The sequence below is a fragment of the Bison bison genome, unplaced genomic scaffold (genome assembly GCF_000754665.1).
Source record: "Bison bison bison isolate TAMUID 2011002044 unplaced genomic scaffold, Bison_UMD1.0 scf7180017864101, whole genome shotgun sequence".
Lineage (NCBI taxonomy): Eukaryota > Metazoa > Chordata > Mammalia > Artiodactyla > Bovidae > Bison > Bison bison.
In genome coordinates this window covers 2,896,117-2,912,976 of record NW_011494673.1, presented here as the reverse complement: position 1 = coordinate 2,912,976, position 16,860 = coordinate 2,896,117, and the positions used below count along the sequence as shown (strand labels likewise).

At 42.9% G+C, this 16,860-nt stretch overlaps 1 protein-coding gene across 1 annotated transcript in view; it reads right to left on the bottom strand.

Moving 5' to 3' along the window:
- The window catches only part of MSH2 (mutS homolog 2), an 83,515-nt gene extending 76,077 nt beyond the window's left edge, over positions 1–7,438 (bottom strand). The window contains exons 1-2 of the mRNA XM_010838648.1: positions 7,137–7,438; positions 562–716 (exon numbers count right to left, since the gene is read on the bottom strand). Of these exons, the coding sequence (XP_010836950.1) occupies positions 562–716; positions 7,137–7,347 (366 nt within the window). The 5' untranslated portion in view covers positions 7,348–7,438. The remainder of the gene's footprint in view (positions 1–561; positions 717–7,136) is intronic.
- Between the last annotated feature and the right edge of the window lie 9,422 nt (positions 7,439–16,860).

Sequence of the window (16,860 nt, the reverse complement as noted above, 5' to 3'; positions counted from 1 at the left end):
GTGTGTGAACAAAAACATGACTTCACAGACTAAAAATACAGTCTTCAAGTAAAACAAGCTAGCACAATCATCTCCATGAAGGCATTAGAAGCACATCAACAAGCCCTTCTAGACACACCTAGGAATGTGATCAGCATTAAACAAAGGTCCAGACTTTTAAAAATTACAGTCAAATGAAAGAGAAAGGAATACACAAAGAGCAAATACATTACAAATGTATATAAATGAGTTTCCCAGAACATGCTAATTGTGTGATATTACTTCAAAAACAGTAAAAATCAAATTTCCTTTAATGCTGGCATTCAACTTTACGTAAAAGCTATTAATTACTTGGGTTTCAGTGACAGTGACAAAGCTCAGAGTACTCATACTCATAAAGATTTACTGAATTTCTGAATTGCTATTAAACTGTGATTTTAAAAACCACATGCTAAAGAATATTAAAGTCTCTCAAAGGATTTTACTATCACAACCTGGCTAAAATATTAAAGCAACAGAGAATTCAATTTAATTTTTTTCTATTCTTAAAAACACAACTAAATTTAAAAGGAAGATAATTACCTTAAATGCCAAATACCAATCATTCTCCTTGGAGGCCTTATTTCCAGCTCTGTTCTTATAAACTTCAACTCTGTACTGACGAACTAGAAGAAGATCTTTTACAAAAGACTCAAAATTCATTTTACTAAGCACAACACTCTCCAGAGTCTTTGCTCCTAAAGAAAAATATTAAAAATACAGGTTACAGATTTCACGATTTAAAGTCATAAGCGTTCAAGACCTAACACAATGCCTCCCTCCAAGCTATGTTGTTTTCCCAGTAATTCATTCACTCAATAAACCTATTTCATGTCCCAGGGATTCTAGTAGATGAACGGTATAATACAGTGGATAAATACAGCCAGATGGCTGGATGGCATCACTGACTCGATGCACGTGAGTCTGAGTGAACTCCGGGAGTTGGTGATGGACAGGGATGCCTGGCATGCTGAGATTCATGGGGTCGCAGAGTCAGACACGACTGAGCGACTGAACTAACTAACATATCAAAATAAGAAATTAAGATTAAAAAAATGAATAAATATATATACAGCTGATGCTACTTTTTTCATCATCTGTTTTTAACAAGTTTGGATAAAAGTCTTATATAACAACTATTACAATAGTTATATATATAATAATAATACAATAGTATTTATATAATTTTTTCAGAAGGTCCATAAAATAAATTACTAATTATGATAAAATGTTCTGGTAACGTAGTTCAAAAATTGAAGGTTCAAAAGGTACATCAATTCACCACTGTCCCCTACACATTCCGTTTACCACCCCAGTGTTACCAGTTCATAGAATGTATTTCCAAACGCAGGCACACACAGGCAAATATAAAGCACTGCTTTTTTTTCTTTTCTATAACTCCACACTATACATACTGTTCTCTTTTTTTTTAACTTTGATATGGTAGTCTAAAAGATTGTTCCACCAGTACATAATCAGATTCTTTCTGTTACAGCTGCAACGTTTCAGTGACCCTCAGGAAGTTCTATAATTAATCTCTTAGTGATGGACATATAGGTTTTTCCAATTTTTGTTATTACAACAGGTTACATGAATAATCTTGCATGTGTTTCATTCTCTAAACATTAGAGTGTAACTGTGAGATAAAGTCCTAAAACTGGATTTTTTTCGAAGGATGATATGTGCGATTTTTATAAATATTGCCAGACTATCCCCCTTGGTTGGCTGTACCAATTAACACCACCATCTGTAAAGTATTAATGCCATTTATTTTCACTATCCAGTCAACAGAGTTTTAAAACTTACTGGTCTTCATCTCACATCACCCGTTCTCAACTGGGGAAGATCTTGCTCCCCTAGTGGACACTATCTCTGTCTGGGGGCATCTAAGTTGTCACAACTGGGACAAGGGAGTAATAATGGAATCTAGTAGGGAGAGGAGGGGATGCTGTTAACCATGCACAGGCTAGCCCCTCACAGCAACAGATTAACTCTTTGGTCAAAAATATCAACAGTGCCAAAGTGAAGTGAAAGTGAAAATCGCTCAGTCCTATCTGACTCTTTGCGACCCCGTGGACTGTATGTCCATGGAATTCTCCAGGCCAGAATACTGGAGTGGATAGCTGTTCCCTTCTCCAGGGGATATTGCCAACCCAGGGATCGAACCCAGGTCTCCCACATTGCAGGAGGATTCTTTACCAGCTGAGCCACATATTACCTAATAGTCTTAGATGTATAGTCTTAGACTACAGGGTCTCATTTTAGTTTTGATTCATAAATAACAATGTCTTTACAAAATAAATAAAATCACCCGCACTATCAAATGGAATTATAACTCAATTTTCAAATAAAACAGTTAATACCAATTATTCACTTAAAGGTAATTCAGAATATACTTGTAGGGACTTCCCTGGTGGTCCAGTGGCTAAAACTCCATGTTTCCAATGCAGGGGGCCCAGGTTCACTCCCTGGTCAGGTGATTAGATCCCACATGCTACAATAAAAATCACCATTAAAACCCAGTGCAGTCAAATAAATTTCAAAAATAAAACTACAGAATATACATGCAGATTATTCTGACAAGTCTGGATCTTATGAGAGACTTAATCTAAATTTAACAATAGATTGTATCAAGCACAAATATTAAATACAAATACAAATTAATTAAATGACAGAATACAATTATTTTGTACAGCGCAAGACACAGCTGATACTTTCAATATCATTTTACTAGTTACATAAGCAGTGGACAAGCACCCCCGCTGTCACAGACACCCTGAAAACGGGCTCAAATCTTGCTTCTCCAAAGTTATTCCCTAGAACATTTCTTATGATCTCATCCAGGACCAGGTACAGGGACCAGGTGGCTACCAAATGAGCAGAGAAAGCCAAAGGAAGAACACAACAGACAGATGACAAATGACTTCAAATGTGGGAACTGTGACAAAATGAGGAAAGCACAAGGTAAAAGGAAAAGCTGGACTCACTAGGTCAGAGGCAGCAGCCACTGGACTCAAGCCACTGCTAACCTGCCCAGTTTCCAACTACACAGAATTTTCAAAAGAAGCTCAAAATCTGAATGTTTTCATGAAACCACCCAATTTTTACAATATAGGCAATTAATTCAAACTTTTAAGAAAACATTATTTAGGTTGCCAGTTTTCGACTCAGCAAGTAAAACACAGCCACATTTTTACAGACTTGAATAGACTACCTTTCTTTACCTTGCATGTAGAAAGCAAGCTGCATGAAAATTACATCTACTCTGAATGTTACTCCTTCAGCAAAGCCTATACTCACATTCTCAAGACGCATATGAGAGATATAAGGTCTACCCAGGCTGCAAGTCTCACTTCTCCCCATGAAGACTCACTCAGGACCAGAACTTCAGTGGAATGGTAGGCCCCATTTAAACTATTTCCTGTTTTTGCCTAGCACATAGGGTGACTAGGTAGTCACCTATCCCACCCATCCCACTTTGCCCAAGACTCTCCAACTTTCAGCACTGAAAGCCCAGCACCCCAGGAGCCCTCTTAGTCCCAATGCAAACCAGAACTATTGGACAACCTATTGGCTCATCCAGTTGAATACATAAGAAACATTATTTATGGACTTCCCTGGTGGCTCAGATGATAAAGAATCTGCCTGCAAAGCCGGACACATGGGTTTGATGCCTGGGTCAGGAAGATTCCCCTGGAGAAGGGAATGGGTAACCACTCCAGTATTCCTGCCTGAAGAATTCCATGGACAGAGGAGCCTGGTGGGTTACAGTCCATGGGTGGCAAAGAGTGGGATATGACTGAGCAACTAACACTACACTGAATATTATTCATATGATGAAATATTATCATAAAATTTGCTCTTGGAAAGCACTGAACCACAGTCAATACAAAATTAGAAAGGAATTTCTCCCAGAGATGTTTATAAACGCCACTGTAATTATCGGTCAACAACTTTCAATAAATAGAGCAATGAGCTTCAAAACACTGTTATATCATCCTTTAATTTAGAAGGCAAAACATAAAGTCCAACTCAGCAAAAACAATTCTGGGGAGAGAGGGAAAAAAACACTGGTCTGGCACATAATTCCGAAACAATTTTTAAATCAGCCTAGTAGGATGTGCCAGCACGCTTGTCTGGCCAGCACTGATTCGGAATTTGAATGCTTAGCACACATGAACAAGCACTCTCAGATCCACAAGCCCCAACACTCTCTATTATTACATCTATTTGCACATCAAAGTTATCTGCCTGGCCAAGGGCAGAGGCAGAGCAATCCTGTCTTTCTATAGACACACTCAACAGGAAAACACATTCACAACAGCACTGCCTTATTCTGGCTGTCTATCAAGCAGCATGAGGGATCTTAGTTCCCTGACCAGGGGTCAAACCTGTGTCCTCTGCAGTGGAAGCACAGAGTTCTAACCACTGGACAACCAGGAAAGTCCCCAGAGATTTCTTAAAAGTGGTGGGTCAAGAGGCAAATGAGGTGATTCCCCTCCCCCCAAGGCCTCTTACACTTCCTCCACTACTAATCTCCAGATAGGTTGTCAAACCATCTCCAAAGATACTGTTATCCTCCAAAGATACTACTTCTCTCAAACAAGTGACACACTGATGTGGCAATGCATTTTAAGTCTTATTTACAGATAAGCACCAGATGTATGGTTACTCTATGTTTCTGGTGAAGAGTTTGGCTGTATGCTTTAAGTCTGAAAACCAGGAAGAAAAACTGAAGGGGAGCTGGAAGAGAAAGCTACCCAGCCTCCGTCTGGGACAGAAGAAAAACCTCAGCTTGGTACAAGATTCTCCGCCTCAAGAATAACTTGGAAGCCCCATCTTCATTCAGCTGATGACGTGTCTGCTACGGCCTGCAATGCGGGAGACCTGGGTTCAATCCCTGGGTTGGGAAGATCCCCTGGAGAAGGGAAAGGCTACCCAATCCAGTATTCTGGCTTGGAGAATTCCATGGACTATACAGTCCACGGGGTCGCAAAGAGTCGGACATGACTAAGCAACTTTCACTCACGTGTGGGCACTGTACCAGGGACTGGGATTCAGAGGCAGAGACTGGTAAGGAGACTGGTCCTAAGGCAGGGAACACCTAAGAGGGGCAGCTAACCAGGCAGCCTTAAGATGGGAGTCAAGAAAGGTTTCCAGGAGATGCCTTCTAAGCTGAGTTCTGACAGCAAAAGAGACAAAGGATAAGGAACTTTGTTTTCTAAGGACTCAGATTTCTCATCAATAAATTGAAACTAGGTACTAACCCAACTAGCAGGTCTTTATTATAATAATGTATCACTAATTGTTTTAGAGTCAGAGAAAAGCAGCCAAAAGGATATGAAGACTAAATGCCAATAGAATGAACCAAAGAGAAGAAATGATCAACAGAATGCCATCTGTGAGAAGAGGAGATGCGATCCAGACCACAGCAAAAGGCTCCTCTCTTCACTGGCACAACAGGGAAGGAGAGAATGGATACAGATGACATTAAAAATATAGGTTCAAAAAATAATCCAAATATGGATCAACAAATGGATTAAATGAAGTATGGTACATCCATACAACTGGAATATTTGGCAATAAAAAGTAATGAAGGATTGATAACACAGATGAAACTTGAAAATGTTAAGTGAGAGAAGTCACTCAATACCAGTGTTTCTAGAGAGAGAGAAAGCAGATTTGTGGCTGCCAGTGTTTCGGAGGACTGTGGGGAGAGGGAAAGTTCCTGCTGACAGGTACAGGGTTTCTCAAGACTCAAGTGAAATTTAGCCTCTCTTGTAATGCCTCTTCTGCCGGGTACAGTCTTTGGCAACCCTGTCTCAGCCTCGTCTGTAACGTGTACTGCAGCATCTTCTACAGGTCTTCAACTGGAATGAGATTTCTGCCTTGCTCTCCACTAAAGGGGGCTTCCCTGGGAGCTCAGAGGAATCCGCCTGCAATGTGGAAGACCCGGGTTCGATCTCTGGATTGGGAAGATCCCCTGGGAGGGCATGGCAACCCACTCCAGTACTCTTGCCTGGACAATCCCCATGGACAGAGGAGATTGGCGGGCTTCAGTCCATGGGGTCGCAGAGTCCTCAACAGGACTGAGCGACAAAGCCTAGCACATCCAGAGACTAAGCACACAAACATCCACTAGAGGGAGCTCTGTGAAGGTGGAGATACTGCCTCTTGATCTATGTACTCCCAGTGTCCAGAACCCTGCCTGACAAGGTAGCATTCAATAAATGTCTATCTGCTGAATTAAACATCTTTCGTCAGTAACATCCCATCTGCATATGGCAAAGGCAGGTCTAAAGCCTGCAACTCCTTACTCCTCCTAGAATGTTCATTCACAAAAGAGTCAGGGATAAAAGATTAAAATAAAACAAGATGTTTAGAACATCTAACTCACAAGGGGGTGAGAAGTTTGTAGTAGCTTTCCAGGGAGAGATAATGCTAGAGAAATGGGGGTGGGTTACTGAGGGCGCTGAATTCCGAGCGGAGTCACAGACATCCAAGACTAACTCAAGGACACACAGCTGGTAAAAGGAGGGGCTAAGACTTGAATCCAGGCAATCTGGCTCCAGAGTTCAAGGTCCCGACCACCAATACTGCCTAGCAACTGTAGACACTATAAGTCCCTGAGCTGAACAGCGATATAAATCACGTTCGGCCAACAGGTAAAAACACGTTGGTGACATAAAACGGTCTCCCTAAATCCTTTCTATTCTAAATTTCAATCCTGGACTGGCATTTGTGATAACGAGGATTGGCAGCGTTTGTGATGAGATCCACAGCGCCAAGGCGGGGGCTGAGAAGCAGACACCCACGCAGACTGCAAAAAAAAAAAAATAGAACAATGTGTTCAAACGCCTCGCATGAAGCCAGGCACACAGCGATCGCTATTAGTTCTGATCCGGGGCAACTGCCGAGGGGCAGACTTAGGGCGGAGGCAGGGCAGGGGGCGGGTGGCGCCCCTCTGGGCCAGGCAGGGACCGGAGCACGCGCAGTGCCCCCACGAAACACCAGCGTCCCCGCCCCCGGGCCTCCCGGCCCGACACCCTACCACTTCCTGAGAGGAGCCACTCTGCGGGGTTCCCCCCGACCCGAGCCCGCGCCATCCCAGCCCTCACCTGCCGGCCCCATATACTTGACCACCCCCTGGGTCTTGAACACTTCGCGGGCGGCCAGCAGTGCGTCCTCCCGGTGCGCGGTGTAGAAGTCACCCCGGTCAAAAAGGCGCACTGTGGTGGTCGGCTTCTCCGGCATGCCTTGGAAGAAGCGCACAAAGCCGACCTCGGCCGCGCTATCCAGCTGCAGGGTGTCCTTCGGCTGCACCGCCATTTCGAAACCTCTCCACCAGCCGCCCGAGAGAACTGCACGACCCCGCACCCACCAAGATGTTTCCCGCCTCCCCTCCCTCGCCCCCCAAGCGCGTCCGGCCTCTGCGGAGATACCCAATCAACATCCAGCACTGCGACTCTGTGGGTGGGAGTGCGCCCCGACAGCCAATCATAATCGGACGCGGCCCAGCTTCCCGCGCACGCTGGCGACTCTGTATAATGCGCATGCGTGAGCCTAGGTCGCGCGCCGACCCTGGCAGACGCCCATCGTTGAAAGGGTTAGGTCTCCGGGTTTTCTGGGCTGCACAGGCGTGGGCACCAGGTGGAGGAATAGCTAGATTAAGAGGTCTGATGGGAGGTTCCGGCTGGTTTTGAGTTTATTATGTACCCGTAAGCACAAGAGTGAAATCAAAAAGAAACTTGAAAGCAAGGAAAAACTAGCCTTCCTATCACAGTATTTTTTTTAACCTATGCCCCTCTGCTTCCAGCTGCCTCCGTTTTCTTTTTTAAGCAAACTCCATCCTAGCCAAGACTTCACTCCCTGATTGATTGATTCATTCAAAAACAGAAAACTTGCTATGCTCCAGACATAGGCTCTGAGGATTAGTAAAGATAAGAGAAAAATCACAGTCTTTGTTGAGCTTATATTCTAATGAATGTATTCAGATAATATACTAAGTAAACATAGTAGGGCTTCCCTGGCGGCCCAGTGGTAAAAGAATCCGCCTGGTGATGTAGGAGACGTTGGTTCGATCCGTGGGTGGGGAAGATCTCTTGGACAAGGAAATGGAAACCCACTCCGATATTCTTGCTTGGGAAATCCAGTGACAGAGGATCCATGGGGTCGTAAAAGAGTTGCACACGATTTAGCAACTAAAACAGCAGCAAACTTATAGTAAATAAACTGTTAGAAGTAAGTGTTTAGGTATAAAGGACAGGGTGGGGAGGGTTGGAATTTTTTTTTTTTTTTTTTTTACTATTGAGCAAAGACTTGAAGGAAGGAGGTCAGGATACATCCTGCACAGTTACCTGCCTAACACAAGGTATTGCACTCTCCTGTTTGATCACCCTTCCCCCCATGAAATCTGTCCCAAACCCTGTTTCAAAGGTGCATAATTACCCCCAGGGGCTTTTCGAAGTTGTTCCTGGGCCCCACCCCCACCTAATGGGTTGGAATTTCTGAAGGTGGGTTATTGGGCTCTTTTAAGAAAGCTCCCTGGAAATTCTTGACAGTCAGCTCGGTTTAGAAACCACTGACCTAAATGTTAAAATTCAAATAGTTTCAGAAGTAGAGAAAGTTTGAGCTATCAGACTGCTGACTACATCTCCTACTAGTGTTCCCTCCTTTCACACCAGCTCTTCCAGCTGCAGTAATAAATTTCCCCTTACCTTTCAATACCTAACACAAACTTGTCCCTCTGCTCTGGAATGGTCCTTCCCTGCCCTTTGTGTAGCAAACTACTGGTCATTCTTCAGTGCCCAGACCTGAAAGAAGCCCATTCCCTCCAGGTGTAATTAGTTGAGTTATCTTCTGAAGTACCATCTTATTCATCAGTTCAGTTCAGTCCCTCAGTCGTGTCTGACTCTGCGACCCAATGGACTGCAGCACACCAGGCTTCCCTGTCCATCACCAACTCCCAGAGCTTGCTCAAACTCATGTCCATCCAGTTGGTGATGCCATCCAACCATCTCATCTGTCGTCCCCTCTCCTCCTGCCTTCAATCTTTCCCTTACTCATATTCATACCCATATTATATTTGCTACATTGTTTTAGAAATATCTGTTTCTCTTACCAAACACTTGGAAAGAACACAGGTGAGTATTATATTTATTTAATGATAAAGGCCAATGTTATCAGCATTTTATTAACTTTTATTTTTACGTTTTAATTTTTGCAACTCTAAGCATTAAGAACTATTGTTATTCTTATTTTACAATGAGGAAACTGAAACTAGGAAATGTGAGGTAGCTTACCCCAAAATCCAGAACTAATAGTAAGTGATTGAACTAGAGTTCAGGCTCCAGATTCTGTAAGTTTAACTATCTGTGTGCCAGAGAGCCTGGCACATATGAGGAACACAGGAAATGTCTGTAAATGAATGAACTGTGTATCACAACAACCACTCCTTTTTGATAACCTTAGCCTAAGTGCCATCCATCTCTCCCCTTTCCCCATACACATTATAAATAGTGAGTGCAGAGGAAGGCAACACGATAATAATAACACCAAGGGTGATGTCAGGATTAAATGAAATAGCTTTGAAAATATTTTATGTTTTTTTTAAAAGCCTTTATACTCATCTCACATGCTAGTAAAGTAATGCTCAAAATTCTCCAAGCCAGGCTTCAGCAATATGTGAACCGTGAACTTCCTGTTTTCAAGCTGGTTTTAGAAAAGGCAGAAGAACCAGAGATCAAATTGCCAACATCCGCTGGATCATGGAAAAAGCAAGAGAGTTCCAGAAAAGCATCTATTTCTGCTTTATTGACTATGCCAAAGCCTTTGACTGTGTGGGTCACAATAAACTGTGGAAAATTCTGAAAGAGATGGGAATACCAGACCACCTGACCTGCCTCTTGAGAAACCTATATGCAGGTCAGGAAGTATCAGTTAGAACTGGACATGGAACAACAGACTGGTTCCAAATCAGGAAAGGAGTACGTCCAGGCTGTGTACTGTCAGAGTGCTTATTTAACTTATATGCAGAGTACATCATGAGAAACGCTGGGCTGGAAAAACACAAGCTGGAATCAAGATTGCCGGAGAAATATCAATCACCTCAGATGTGCAGATGACACCACCCTTATGGCAGAAAGTGAAGAGGAACTCAAAAGCCTCTTGATGAAAGTGAAAGTGGAGAGTGAAAAAGTTGGCTTAAAGCTCAACATTCAGAAAATGAAGATCATGGCATCCAGTCCCATCACTTCATGGGAAATAGATGGGGAAACAGTGGAAACTGTCAGACTTTTTCTGGGCTCCAAAATCACTGCAGATGGTGACTGCAGCCATGAAATTAAAAGACGCTTACTCCTTGGAAGGAAAGTTATGACCAACCTAGACAGCATATTCAAAAGCAGAGACATTACTTTGCCAACAAAGGTTCGTCTAGTCAAGGCTATGGTTTTTCCTGTGGTCATGTATGGATGTGAGAGTTGGACTGTGAAGAAGGCTGAGTGCCGAAGAATTGATGCTTTTGAACTGTGGTGTTGGAGAAGGCTCTTGAGAGTCCCTTGGACTGCAAGGAGATCCAACCAGTCCATTCTGAAGGAGATCAGCCCTGGGATTTCTTTGGAAGGAATGATGCTAAAGCTGAAACTCCAGTACTTTGGCCACCTCATGCAAAGAGTTGAGTCATTGGAAAAGACTCTGATGCTGGGAGGGATTGGGGGCAGGAGGAGAAGGGGACGACAGAGGATGAGATGGCTGGATGGCATCACTGACTCGATGGACGTGAGTCTGAGCGAACTCCAGGAGTTGGTGATGGACAAGGAGGCCTGGCGTGCTGCGATTCATGGGGTCGAAAAGAGTCGGACGCGACTGAGCGACTGATCTGATCTGATCTGATACTGTTTATCATCACGTTTCCCCCCACCCAGACTATGTCTTTCACTTATTCATTGAATTAGGTATTTGTTTATCAGTTGAGGGCTTCCCTTGTAGCTCAGTCAGTAAAGAATCTGCCTGCAGTGCAGGAGACTGGGGTTCGATCCCTGGGTTGGGAAGATCTCCTAGAGAAGGAAATAGCAACCCATTCCAGTATCTTTGCCTGGAAAATCTCACGGACAGAGGAGCCTGGTGGGCTGCAGTCCATGGGGTCGCAAAGAATTGGGCACGACTGAGCGACTGACACTTACTTACTTACTGGTTGACTTTAATGGGCATAAAGTCTAGAAATTCATCTACAAGGCTATCAGCCTTGGCAGAGGATGATAACCTTTCACCAGACTTTAAAGATAGGTAATGATTTCAGAGACTCTTTGTATCCAGACTAATAACAATGACCCAGAGGACTTTTTTCCCTCCCAATGTCTGCAAGAAGAGGGACCTTTAAATTACCCTGCCTAGAGACAAGCTTGAAGTAAAACATTGAAATGTGTTTGTAATCAATTTGCCTAATAAGTTGTGTTTTTTTCGTTTTGGTTTGTTGGGGTTTTTTGGGTTTTTATGGCATGCCATGTGGCTTTAGGGATTTCAGTTACCTGCTGCTGCTAAGTCACTTCAGTCGTGTCCGACTCTGTGCGACCCCATAGACGGCAGCCCACCAGGCTCCCCCATCCCTGGGATTCTCCAGGCAAGAACACTAGAGTGGGTTGCCATTTCCTTCTCCAGTGCATGAAAGTGAAAAGTGAAAGTGAAGTTGCTCAGTCATGTAGGACTTTTATCGACCCCATGGACTGCAGCCCACCAGGCTCCTCCATCCATGGCGTTCTCCAGGCAAGAGTACCGGAGTGGGGTGCCATTGCCTTCTTCGTCAGTTACCTGACCAGGGACTAAACCCCAGGCCATGGCAGTGAAAGCCCAGAGTTCTAACCATTAGGCCACCAGTAAACTCTCTAAGAGGTTGTTTTAACAGTATCTTTTCTTTAAAGCCATGTGCACAGATTAAATATTTATGATAATTTTGAAAAGTGAAAGTATCTTTTCTTTAAAGCCATGTGCACAGATTAAATATTTATGATAATTTTGAAAAGTGAAAGTCGCTCAGTGATGTCCTACTCTTTGCAACCCCATGGGTTATACAGTCCATGGAATTCTCCAGGCCAGAATACTAGAGTGAGTAGCCTTTCCCTTCTCCAGGGGATCTTCCTGACCCAGGAATTGAACCGGGTCTCCAGCACTGCAGGCCGATTCTTTACCATCTGAGCTGTGAGGGAAGTTGATAATTTTGAAAGTTATGTGAAATAGTGCATCTTACAGAAATTTTATATATTTTCTAGCCCCACTTAGGAAACTATTAGTTTCTGAAAATAACAGATGAGGGATTTTGCAAAAGTATAGCTGGAAGACATCATATGCTTGATAGGGTGCAGTACTGGTGGCTTAGAGGGTAAAGAATCTGCCTGTAATGCAGGAGACCTGGATTTGATGCCTGGGTTGAGAAGATCCCCTGGAGAAGGAAATGGCAACCTACTCCAGTATTTTTGCCTGGAAAATTCCATGGATAGAGGAGCCGGCAGGGTACAGTCCATGGGGTCACAAAGTGTCAGACATGACTAAGCAACTAACATACACAATAAAACCATTACCCCCAAATGGTTTTTACTTTTCTCATATTTATCAAATTTATAACTATTACTTATTTATAATCAGAATAAGTGTTGGGCAAAAAAGCACATACACCTAACAAAGAGGCTCTTCAAAGAAGTAATAAGATTTTTAAACAACCAAAAACAGAGAAATGTTTTGATGTGAATTATTTTGATGTGAGTAAATTTTGATGTGTTTAATTTAATCTTAAAAGTAAATTATTGTCAGTTCAGTTTTCTATGATAGTATGCCCATGAGAAATTCAACACCAATTTTGCCACCACTCTAGTTTCTAAAATTTTTATAATTTGGTTGTATTATCCCATTATTAAAAAGAGACAGTAAGTGAAGTGCTGTCAACTATGTCACTGCAATTTCAGAGAAAGGAGGATTTAAAAGGGCCCTTGGAGCTGAGTAAGACATCTTTTTCTTTTTTAAACAGCTTTATGAAAACATAATTTACATACTGCACAATTCATTTGAAGTATATAACTCAATGAAAGTATTAGTCACTCAGTTGTGTTCGACTCTTTGCAACTCCATGGACTATAGCCCTTGAGGCTCCTCTGTCCATGGAATTCTCAAGGCAAGAGTACTAGAGTGGGTCGTCATTCCCTTCTCCAGGGGATCATCCTGACCCAGGAATTGAACCAGGGTCTCCTGCATTGCAGGCAGATTCTTTATCATCCAAGCCACCAGGGAACCCCTGCCCTGGTGGCTCAGTGATTTGGGGTTTACTAACAGGGTTGTATAACCATAACTGGACTTCCCGGGTGGTGCTAGTAGTAAAGAACCCGCCTGCCAATGCAGGAGACACAGGAAATGCAGGTTCAATCCCTGGGTAGGAAAGATCCCTTGGAGGAGGGCATGGCAGCCTACTCCAGGATTCTTGTCTGGAGAACTCCATAGACAGAGGAGCCGGATGGGCTATAGTCCATAGGGTCACAAAGAGTCGGACACAACTGAAGCAACTTAGCACACAGGCAGGCATAACCATAATTACAATCTAATTTTAGAATATTTTGTCCCTCCAAAAAGGAACTGCACACCAATTAGCAGTCACTCCCTATTCCCCTTCCTAGCTCCTGGCAACCACAGATCAACTTTCTGTCCCTATAATTTTACCTTTTCTGGGCATTGCATGTAAATGGAATCATACAGACAGGATGTTTAGTGACTGGCTCCTTTCACTAAGCATAATGTTTGAAGTTCATTCACATCATATGTGTCACTCCTTTTTATTACCAAATAATATATCATTGTATGACTACACCACATTTTTTCTATTTATTCATCAGTCAGTGGACATTTGGATTGTTTCCACATTTTGGCCATCACAAATAACGCTGCTATGAATGTTCGTTTATAAGTTCTTATGTGAACATATGTCCGTTTTTATTTCTATTGGATATATACCTAGAAGTGGGATTGCTGGATCACACCTTTTAATGTATGTTTAATTGCAGTCCTCATGGTAAACTATAACCCGTATGTTTAACCTGCTATGTTTAACATCTTGAGGAATTGCAAAACTGTTTTCCAAAATGCCTGAAACATTTTACATTCTCTTCAGCAATGTATAAGGGTTCTAACTTTACCACATCCTCACCACACTTGTTCCTGTCTTTTTGATTCTAGCCATCCTAGTGGGTATGAATGGTATCTTATTGTGATTTGATTTTCATTTCCTTAATGACTAATGATATTGAGCATCTTTTCATGTGCTCTGTATCTTCTTCTGAGAAAATATTTGGAAATTATATATATGACAAAGGATTTGTATCCAGAATATATAGAGAAATCTTACACCTCAATAATAGATACATAACCCAATGTAAATGTAGGCAAAGAATCTGAAGAAGTCTATTTTACAGAAAGCTCTTTGGTTGGTTGATATAGGCAACAGAGACTCTGTGGTTTGAAAACACAATGTACTATTTCTATTTAAGAAGCTTGATAAAAAAAAGGAAAAGAGATAGGAATGGCAGCTTCAGGGTTAGTGGGAATTGTTAGCAGGCGGGGGCATGTTTTAGGATGATCGGAAATAACAAATTATGTTGTATCTACAGAATGTGTTGTGTTTATTGAGGAGGGAAAACTTTCTCTTTACTCTCAAGTTCAGTGACTGGGAGAATGTGAGTTTGTGTTAAACTAACAATAGATTAACAGGGGAAAAGGCTAGACAGATTAATGGGGGAAAAGGCACACTTTTTATTAATATATACATGCACAGCAGTTCACAGAAATGCAAATATCAAAGAATCGGTTGTATATATATATATCCTCAAGGTCTTATATATTAACAAAGGAGAGAGGATTTGTCCTTCCAGAGATGATACATTTTCAGGAAGTAACCACGAAATATATGGGAGAACTAATGGAGGATAGGGCTACTGTAGTAGGGTCTGGTTATGCAAACTCATCTCAGTGTCAACTCTCCATCTCTGGTTCAAAGGATGATTCAAGGGAAAGCACCTTCACAAAGGGAAATTTATGCCCTGATTTCAGGCAGATAAGAGGTGGGTGAAGAATTTTTTCTGCATCTGTTGATTGTCATTTGCCTTTGGCAAAAAGAACCCTTACACCAAAGTGGCATATTTAGGGGTAGCATATCCTAACCTCCTTTGTGTTGAAAGAAGTAGAAAGAGCGGAGGCTAAAGTGCTAAGAAAGCCGTCATGAAAGGGGATCTTAAGCTGGGCCTTGACTAAGTAGAGGATACTGCAGATGTAAGAAACAACGTAAGACTGTGGTACACCCGAAACTTAGGTAACATTGTACATCAGCTATACCTCAATTTTAAAAAAAAGAAAGAAAAGATATGGTCAAGCCCAAGAAAAGTATAAAAGGACCTGGGAACAGGAACGTTTGAGGAATGGAAAGAAAAATTTTGCATATAGCAAAGTTGGATATATTGGAGTATAATGGGAAATAAAATATATTTTGACTGTGTTGTTCTGGGATAATACACAGGAAAGACTGGGAATGAAGAGAGCTTGGTATTAAGTAAAATTACATCTAGGCAAGTGGTAAAGTTGTGGAATGGAGACAAAGGAGGAACCAAGGGAGGCCAGGCAGAGTGACCATAGCTAGAGGACTGGATGCCATTCAGGGACCACTCCTGTGTATGCCATTGGTCTCACCCCACCACTGCCCATGAGAGTCTTCTCAACTGTTCTCCCTTTTTGTCACAAGATCTCAAGTCCTAGGTAGGGATGCCTGTGCCCTAGATGCTCAGGGCAGAGGGAACATCACTGCTCTTAAACTTCTGCAGAGGGAGGTGAAGAATTGGCTCCCACCAATACCATACACAGCAGAATTCTCCCCAAATGGAAGAGGGGATGGGATGCTGGGCAGCCAAAAGGGGAAGGAGCACCCAGTGCAGGTCCAGACTGGAGGAGGAAGGGGTAGAAAAATGCTGTGATCAACTTTAGGCAAATCGTTATGGGAGCAATTTAGCATTTGGGCTAGAGAAGGAATAGATTGGTGGCAAAGTGTGTGTGTGTTAGTCACTCAGTCATGTCCGACTCTTTGTGACCCCACGGATTGGGGCCTGATAGGCTCCTCCATCTATGTGATTTTCCAGACAAGCATACTGGAGTGGGTTGCCATTCCATTCTCCAGGGGTATATTCCTGACCCAGGGATCAAATCTGGGTCTCCCACATTGCAGGCAGACTCTTTACCATCTGAGCAACTGATCTGGGCTAGAGAGGGAATAGACTGGTGGCAAAGAGATCAGTATAAATGTGTTAAGGGAAGGCAGATTGGAGGTAGACTTATTCCCGAGGGAGAATCTCAGGGACTGATGACCAAAACGATGGAGAAGGTAAGAGAAAAAAGAATTTAGGACTTGTTACATGGTCACAATGTCACTAGCTGATTCTGAGGATATAAGTGATGGACAAAGTTTCCGGAGGAAGGTGATGAGGTCATTGGGCGCTCCAAGTGGCACTAGTGGAAAAGAATCTGCCTGCCAACGCAGGTGATACAAGAGACCTGGGATCCATCCCTGAGTCGGGAAGATCCCCTGGAGAAGGAAATGGCAACCCATTCCAGCATTCTTGCCCGGGAAATCCCATGGACAGAGGAGCCTAGTGGGCTACAGTCCATGGGGTTGCAAAAGAATTGGACACGACTTAGCAACTACACCTCAATTCACCCTTTGTGCCTGCTCTGAAGCTTTGTCAGAAGAGGGCGCCGGAGCAACACTGCAAGAGGAAAGGGTATTGTTTCCCTTGTGGCACCAGCCACTTCCCCCCAGTGCCC